Genomic DNA, 9,173 nt, shown 5'->3' with positions numbered 1-9,173 from the left:
AATAATAATAATAATAATAATAATAATAATAATAATAATAATAATAATAAATAATTTTATTTGTATTTCCCACCTCTCCCTGCATAATGTTGACTGGTAGTTAAAACCCAAAACATACAGAGGGCCAAATTTAGTTTATGTCATATAAAACAATTAAGGTATTTTAAATCAAGTGCTAATAAAAAATATTCAATTATATTTTTATGATGTATTTTGAATTTAAGAATGTTTTAAACAATTTATTATTTTGCCAGTGCTGAAGTAGGGCAACTGAGTCAATACAGATCTAGTAACACTTTTTCCTAGGACTGTTACTCATTTAAAGACATCTTGATCAATCATCTAAGTGCTAGTTCATCAATAAATGCATTAATCAGTAAAAATAGCACATGGAGAAGAAGGTTGGGATGGTCCCAGTCAGAGCAGACCCACTGAAATCCAAAGGGTTTAACTGTAAATGCAACCCACTCTGAGTAAAGAAGCATATTGTACATGTAGATACTGCATACCTATCATAGCAGGCCCATAGAAAATACATTCCTACTGTCTTTGAGAAAAGAGGGAATGTCCTTTTTACTGATTCTATAAGTAAATACATTAGAAATACTGGCCTAAATCCTATTGTTAGTCCTGGCTAGACTAGGGCCACCGAATCAATTTGGTTTATCTATGTGTAGATGCCCCATTCAATAATTGATTCAATGGGTTTAATCTAGTAGGAATTAACCAAAAAATTTCCAGCCAATGAGTTCTAAAGATCTTACTTTCCCTTAAAATCAATGGGACAAGTTTATTGGTGAAGCAATGGTGAAGGTGAAGAAAAAAGCTGCCAAAGTGATCAAAAGAATGGCACTGTCATCTAAGATAGGATATGGTAGTATGTCTAGGGCTTTTTAGTTTAGAAGAACAAGGAATAACAAGAGATATTATAGAAATGAATAACAATATGTGGAGAAAGTTGATATTTGGGCCCGAAAAGACAGGCCAAAATAAAGCTGCTTCAGATCACTTTGGAGGTATGCTCTTTAAATGACACACACGTCTTAAGAGGCCAGAAGCTTTGCCAAAGTTGTGCTTTGGTGTGGCTTCTGGCCTCTTAGGACACATGCATCATTTAAGCAGCATACCTCCAAAGGGACCTGAAGCAGCTTTATTTTGGCCTGTCTATTTGGGCCCATTTTTCTCTAATAATACTAAAATCCAAGGTCATCAACTGAAGTTGGATGATGGGAACAGACAAATAGCAAGTATGGAAAGGACTATATTATGTGTGCCTGGATATACATATTAAAGATGAGGATCCTCTGAGAAAAAAGAGGTAGAAACACCAATATAGTTGAATAAATAGTAATTTATACCCAGTCTGTTAAGATCTGAGCATACTAAATCCTGTACCTGGATGGATAAATCTATGCATTTCAGAGTCTCCCATATTTACATTGTTTTAAAAAATCTAAAAAAAAAAAAAAAAGAAATCCAGTTCTTTTCATTTCAAATATGAACAAAATCCCAAATAGCTGTAACTTCTTATAATAATGATTCTGTAGTGCTGTAACTTTTCCTCATAGAGAAGGTAAAAAACATTTCATCTCTGATCAGAAATGGCTTGAAGAGTTAAGCAAGCCCATGATCTGTTATAGCCCTAAGATAATATGTAAAGTATTGTTAAGGTTGCTGAGTTTTGTTATAAATAGGAAGTCAAACCATCACCATTATCATTATCAGGTTCACCAGTACATATTCAGTAATAATAAAAATAAAAATGTGGTCCTGTTTGGTTCCAGTTCAATCTAACATGTGTTTAGTAACAACTGAATACACAGAGACTAATTTTAATATGCTATCTATTGCAGATACCAATTGGAGAGACCATGTAATATGCATGATGTTGAAAGTAGAGCTGTGCAGCATGGTCTCACTCCCAGTTTGCTCCTGTATGTAGGGTTGCCATAATTGTCCACTTTTACCAGGGACAAAATGTGGAACAAATTCAAGACCAAACTGGAGGACAACTGCAGGACAAAACTCAGCCCAAAATGTAGGACATTGAAGAAAAATGGTGGACCTTAAATGTCCTACATTTTGATGCAGTAAAATGAATGCCCAAATCAGGTTTACAACTTTAATTTGGCACACACACACATACACACACACACACATATATATATATGAAAATCAAACTTGAAATATCTCTTTTTCAGGGATGATTTGTTTCCTATGCATATTGTAAATCAGATGTGATTCTGAGCTGTAATATTTAACCAAAAGACCCACCACAACATATCCATCACAATGCTAGCCCAATTCACAAAGGACATCATATTCTTTCCCAGCATAAATCATTTACTAATGATATAACGGGACCAGGAGATGCCAACACTATGTTTTTTGACTTTCAGTACTAATTTCCTGTAAACCCCTACCTCTTGGTATCAACCTCACTGACTTCACAGCAGTCACTAATAAGTCTCATTGTCCTATCTCAGAACTTTAATATGGCCTCAAGGCAGAGTGCAGCCTTCAGGTCATAGGATTCCCAAGTCTGTTTTTTTGGGTCATTCACCCCTCCAGGCCACCCTTTTTCTGGCAAAAAAAAAAAAAAAAAGAGAGAGAGAGGAAAATTAGTGCATTGCTTCCCTCATGCCTGGAGTGGCAACTCACCTTTTAAACAGGATGTCTCTGCATTGTTTAATGTTTTTAAAAACCTCAAAGAGAAGTAGATTTTGGGGTGTTTTGGGGTGGTGGTGGCAGAGGGTCCTAAGAATACTCTGAGCAGGACCCCTTATTCTAAACAGTGTAACACTTGCGGCTATAGATTATCTACCTAGGCATTCACTACATTTGAATCTCTGAGCAGCTAGAATTTCCCAGAGGATTGTGCCCCCTTCCCATAGACCCTGCTCCCCACTGCCCTGCACTAGGTGTTCCTTAAAGCTTCCTGGACCTGTAAGAGGTTTCCCATTCTCCTAATACTTGGAGAAGGTCAACAGGCATCAGCATTCTGCTTTACCTGGAAGCCTACAGGTCCATACAGCCTTGTCTAGATTTAAAGGTCAGCAACAACTTATCCTTTAGCATTTTCCAAGGGCTACCTTTGCCATTAGATAAAGCAAGTCAACACGTAGCAAAATGAAATGCGATGAAAAGTGCCAAACTTGTGGCTATTCTTCCTGAGACCCTATTGGCCATTCCCTTCAGATACAATAGGCTATAGTATCTAGTTTGTGCAGCAACCAGTAGTGCTTGGTCATTTCCGTGTCACTGGGGTATTGAATCTGAGTTTGCATCTGAACTTTTAAGGAGCTGAAATCCCTCAAATAGGTTCAGCATCTTGAGTAAATCCTTTAAATCAGGAATGGATTCAGCACTCCAATGATATGGAAGACACTCATCACCACTGCCTTCAGCTCCTAAAATGGTCTGCTGTAAGTCATCGCTAGTATTGAAGTAAGACTTCTGTGGCACTCCAATCAGCTTGTGTACATATATAATAGGGTAGAAATTGTCTTCCCATTTACTTCAGGGAACAAAATATCCTGAGCCAAATGAGTAACCAAAATCTTAGTTTACTATCATTAATTCCAATCAGTTATTATAATGCATGCATTATAAGGAGTAACTGCTAATACAGTAATTAGCATTTCTCATAGTACTGAAAGGTGGCATAATTATATTTTAAATATTTTTTTAAAAAAATTCAATATATTTAAAATCAAAGTTTTTGTGCAACTACTTCTTAGTACTGCTGTAGCAGATTAATGTTTCCAGCATTTTTAAAACACACACACACACAATTTTTAAAAGCATGAGGGGTATGTTGAACTTACCTTACAATTTGGTAGTCTCTTTTCTATCCAGCTTTTTGCAGAATGGGGAGGAGCAGTAGTTGTGTATACATGAGGAAAAAGGGGAACAAGCTCCACATTTGAAGAAGGTGAAAATCCTATCACAGGAGAATGAGCTCCAAACATCCACTAAAATAAAATGTTTAAAAAGGTGAGAGTACTCTAAAATAAATTATTCAATAGCAATTGCTACATTTCATTGTTCAGGTGTTGTTGGTTCTTTTAAAGGTCTATTATATACATTTGTATTTGCAAACACATACTACTGTCATTCTATGTCTTCCAACTTTTCCTTCAAAATATGGAGAACTGGGTTTTTAAAAATGTAGAGTTCAATTATTAGTACTACTACCATTACCAAGATTATCTGCTTATGCAGCAATCGTATACAGTACTAATGATGCAAAGTAACTATAAACCAAATGCATGTGCACAAAAAGCCTCTATGCAATTTAAATTTATTAAGCATAGAAAATAAGTGGACAGCAACTGGAATCTAACTAAAGCAATGGAAATGCAAATACGTTTGACTATAATTTTGCAAAAATGGCCTGATTTATTGGAATTTTATGTTAAATGGAATTTGGCAGAATGATGAATCATTCTTAATTCACTTCTATATCACACTTTTCAAATATAGCCAATTTCATCGACGTTCTATATTGCCCAACACTTTTTCTTGATGCTGCTTGAATCTGGCAATATTGGCTGTCATGGCTATACACATGACAAACCACAGGATTTCACTGCTGTGGGATTCTGGGCTAGTTCTCAGTCCTAGCATCATGTTACAGGTCATGCCCCTGCACAGGTGTAGCAGTGAGTGCTTTGCATCCCAAACTTCTATTTTTCCATACAGTTTCATCCATAATGAGAATGTTAGCAATCAAGCCAAGAGTTTTCAAACCAAACCATGTTAAGCACAAACAGCATAAATACACTATCACTTTAAGAATAAAGATTCCAAGACATTTCACTTGCAACAACCTTTAGCCAGTGAAGGGTCTATGTGTGGGTGGCGTTTCTGGGATTTTTTGGTTTTGCTCCTGAACTGTTTTAGCATTTTCTTTTTAATATATGGGCAAATGAAAGAGAAGGCATTACAGAGATGTTTTTCTCAGGCTCCTCACTCATAGACTCTTGCACTCCTTTGAACTGGTATATTAATAATAAAGAAGGGTGTTTATATTTCAATGTAAAGTCATGATTCTCCAAGTTAATACATTCTCATCCAGTCCTAGAGTCTGGCCTTCAGCCATCACAGTGCTCTGTTTTTAGTTACAAAATGCTAGGGTACGTTTCCAATGATTTTACTGAAAAACTAGAAATTAGTCAAAGAATGCAGAGCCTAGAAGTTTTAAATGAAACAGCATTAAATCTATGTCAGAAGCATTAAATGCCATAATTCCCTAATTAGCATAGTCAATGAAATTTAAAGCATGTGTTAAAATACTTAAGACTTCAAAAATCCATAGCTATTTTAAAATATGCCTTACCACCCTGATAAATAATTGAAAAATTCATAGGAGAAGTGCTGGTGAGATTTATTGCTCAAATTAATATGTGATCAAGACCAGTTAATGTCACTTACAGAACAGCAAAGAACATCAGAGCAGAAGATATTGGATTTAATTGCTTATGCTAGCATTTTTAATATATATATATATATATATATATATATATATATATATATATATATGCCTGGTCTATGTTGTCATAATAAACTCAAAATGATTGAGGAGGGTTAGTCCTAATGAACAGAAATTTAAGCTGCCACCCACTCTCTTCGATTGCTGAAATAAATATTTTGCAGATTTCTAAACATGATGGAAAACACAAGTTCCTAGACATTAAATACCTCTAGTGGCCAGATTCTGACATAACAACTGGGTGGGGAAAAATATTGCAACAGATCTTCTTTTAAATCAGCTCCTTTCTACACCTTGAGAGAACCCCACTGAGTAATCACAAACATTGTGAAAACGTCACATTGTGGTTAATGATCCTACTAGTTGTTTCAGTATGATTTTCCAATCTGCTAGAGTTTTAAATGGGAAAGACAGCTTAATCTGAACATGATAGGGAAACAACATTTGCCCTATCAGAATAACCTTTGTGGAGCTTTTATACAGAGGGGTTTAATGCAACCTTACAAACTAAATGAAAGGTTGTTTGCTATGTGAGGTAGAAATAGCCTCCTAGCTTATTGCCCGTTTGTGGACTAGGATTCAATTGCAGTTCATGTAACCCAGTCTCTTCAGTTGAGTTTCCCACCATAAACACTTCTACATTCTGTTTGCCTGGTGCAAAACCAAACTACTCCTGATGAGTATGCTATCACCAGAAACTAATATTAAAGAAGTCGAAGGGCATTCCTCAATAATGTAGTCTCAACCAAGCACAGAGATCTTCGTGAGCAGAGAACAACCCCTAAATATCGGAAGGCTGCAATTTTGGCTCAGAAAGCTTACACAGACTTGGAGTGCTCCTTTTCCTAATAGTGTAATAAAGAAGTAGAAGAGTACTCCTCACTGCTATAGCCTTAACGAAGCAAGGAGATCTAGATGAGAAGAGGGCAGCCCCTAAAGAGCAGAAGGCTGCAATTTTTGCTCAGGAAGCATACACATTTGGAGTGCTCTTTTTACTAATAAAGCATTAAAGCAGCAGAAGGGCACTCCTGTTGTCCCAATGAAAGAAATCTACATGGGCAGAGGATAGCCCACAAATATCAGAAGGCTGCCAATTTTGGTTCAGGAAGCTCACACATCTTGGAGTGCTCCTTTGCCTAACAGTGTATTTTAAAAAGTAGAAGGGCACTACTATAATCCCAAGGACTGAAGAAATCCATGATGAGCAGAAAAGAGCACCTAAAGAGCAGACGGCTGCCAATTTTGGTTCAGAGAGCCAATATATTTTGGAGTGCTCCTCTGCCTAACAATGTATTTTAAAAAAGTAAAAGGGCACTACTATAGTCCCAACGAAGGAAATAGATCTGTATGAGCAGAGAATAGCCCCTGAATAGCAGAAGGCTGCTTAACAATATATTGCCTCCTTTGCCTAACAATGTATTTTCAAAAGTAGAAGGGCACTACTATAGTCCCCATGAAACAAATACATCTGTATGAGCAGAGAATAGCCGCTGAATAGCTGAAAGCTGCCGATTTTGGTTGAGAAAGCCTACCCATTTTGGAGTGCTCCGTTTCCTAACGATGTATTAAAGAAGTAAAAGGGCACTCCTGTCGTTCCAATGAAGCAAATAGATCAAGATGAACAGAGAACAGCCCCCTAAATAGCAGGAGGGTGCAATTCTTTCTCAGAAAGCCTACACATTTTGGGGGTAGTTTCTTTTTTGCAGCTCAAAATAAATAAATAAAAATGTGCCTCCTCTGTGCAGTTGAAGATGAAAAGGGACGAGCTCAGCATAAGCAAGAGATGGGTATTAATACTTAATGTGGACTCCCTCTCCGTCTCTCTCTCTCTCTCTCTCTCTAGCTTTGGATGCATCTACAGTGCAGAAAGAATCTGTTTTGGCACTGTTTCGACTGGCATGGCTCATTGCTATGGAATTCTGGGAAATGCAGTTTGTTGGGGCACCAGAGCTTTGCAAACTGCATTTCCCAGAATTCCATAGCAATGAGCCATGCCAGACGAACCAGTGCCAAAGCAGATTCTTTCTGCACTGTAGATGCATCCAAAGTCTCTACAGGATGCAAAGCTGGAAGTGCAAGGGGCAGCCGAATGCCAGGAGCGCGATGGAAGGGTTCACTTCAGCACCACAGAGCGCTGGACAGCGACCCAAGGAAAATCCAGGCTCCATAGGCGGGCTTTAAGAACAGAGGATCTTCTTTTTGGAGGGGGGAAGATCCCTCCTGGACTGAAAGGCAGGGCAGGGGTCCTCCCCGCCAAGAAGGACCAGGCCCTGCAACAGTGGAGGACGGTGGGGGGGGGGGGGGGGGGAATGGCAACCGAAGCTTTAAAAAATCGTGCTCCCGAGGCAAAATGCAGTCTCTGGAATCCCTCCCGGACAAGAAGATGGAAATGTAGGACCTCAGGGTGGTCCTCGAGACATTCCAGGAAAATGGAGGACAGATCAAAGAACAGCAAAATAAAAACAATCCCAAATTACTCATAACAGAAATGTAGATGCATGCTTCGTAGCCAGGCTCCAAAGAGAGGACCTTTGAGGTATCCCTGCTGGAGAGAAGAAGGTGGAAAGAGAGGGCAGAAGTGCTGGCCAAGGAGGAAGGAGGCTTACCTGTCCGTTGAAGAAGGAGGGTCCCTGGGGCAAGGCAGAGGCGGGCTCGGGTCCCAGGAAAGGAGCCAGGAAAGGGTCTCCGGGGAGCTGCCAGGCGGAGAACCCCTGGAGCAAAGGTGGGGGTCGAGGGGGCGACGGGGAGAGGAGCATCGGAGGGGGCGGAGGGGCCACCACTGTCCCCCCGGCGGAGCTGCCTCCGATCCGCAGGAGCCCTGCGCCGGTGGGCAGCATCCAGAGCCAAGGGGGCTCGGCATTCCCGCAGGGCCACAGCAGAGGAGGAGGAGGAGGAGGAGGCTGTGGCGGCTGCCGCTTGGCTCTCAGCACCGGGAGCATCCTACATCTTAGAGTTGGATCCCAGCGCTGGAGAAGCAGGAGATGCCCATCAGTGCCTTTCTCTCCGCTCGCTCTGGAAGGATGCTGCTGCGCCGCCAAAGGCAGAGCCGGATGGAGCGCCCCTTGGTTTGAGAAGGGGAGGGGCTTCTGGGAACCCCGCCCCTCGCAGCCCCTCCCACCTGGCCATCATCACCACCACCATCATCACCACTTCTCCTGATGCCCCATCATCATCGCCTCTTCTCCTGCTGCACCACCATCATCATCATCACCACTACCATTTCTCCTGCTGCATCTTCATCATCATCACCACTATCATCACCACTTCTCCTGCTCATCATCATCATCACCACCACCACCATTTCTCCTCCTGCACCATCACCATCATCATCACCACTTCTGCTGCACCATCACCATAATCATCACCTCTTCTCCTGCTGCTGCACCACCATCATCATCATCACTACCACCACCATCATTTCTCATGCTGCATCATCATCATAATCACCATCATCACCACTTCTCCTGCTGCACCACCACCACCACGTCTCCTGCTCATCATCACCACCACCATCATCATCATCACCATTTCTCCTGCTGCATCATAATCATCATCACCACCATCATCACATCTCCTGCTCATCATCCCCACCACCACCATCACCACTTATCCTGCTGCACCATCACCTCTTCTCTTGCTGCACCAGCACCACCACCATCATCACCACCATCATCATAAT

The 9,173-nt window shown here is 40.5% G+C and overlaps 1 protein-coding gene across 2 annotated transcripts in view; it reads right to left on the bottom strand.

Annotated features, from left to right (window-relative positions):
• The window catches only part of TCERG1L (transcription elongation regulator 1 like), a 224,130-nt gene extending 215,636 nt beyond the window's left edge, over nt 1–8,494 (bottom strand). For both annotated transcript variants that reach the window (XM_042461102.1, XM_042461103.1), the window contains exons 1-2: nt 8,101–8,494; nt 3,828–3,974 (exon numbers count right to left, since the gene is read on the bottom strand). In XM_042461102.1, the coding sequence (XP_042317036.1) occupies nt 3,828–3,974; nt 8,101–8,433 (480 nt within the window). In that variant the 5' untranslated portion in view covers nt 8,434–8,494. The remainder of the gene's footprint in view (nt 1–3,827; nt 3,975–8,100) is intronic.
• Between the last annotated feature and the right edge of the window lie 679 nt (nt 8,495–9,173).

The sequence above is a fragment of the Sceloporus undulatus genome, chromosome 3 (assembly GCF_019175285.1).
Source record: "Sceloporus undulatus isolate JIND9_A2432 ecotype Alabama chromosome 3, SceUnd_v1.1, whole genome shotgun sequence".
NCBI classification, from domain to species: Eukaryota; Metazoa; Chordata; class Lepidosauria; order Squamata; family Phrynosomatidae; genus Sceloporus; species Sceloporus undulatus.
Note: the sequence above shows the minus strand (reverse complement) of the source record. Positions and strands in the feature narration are given on the sequence as shown.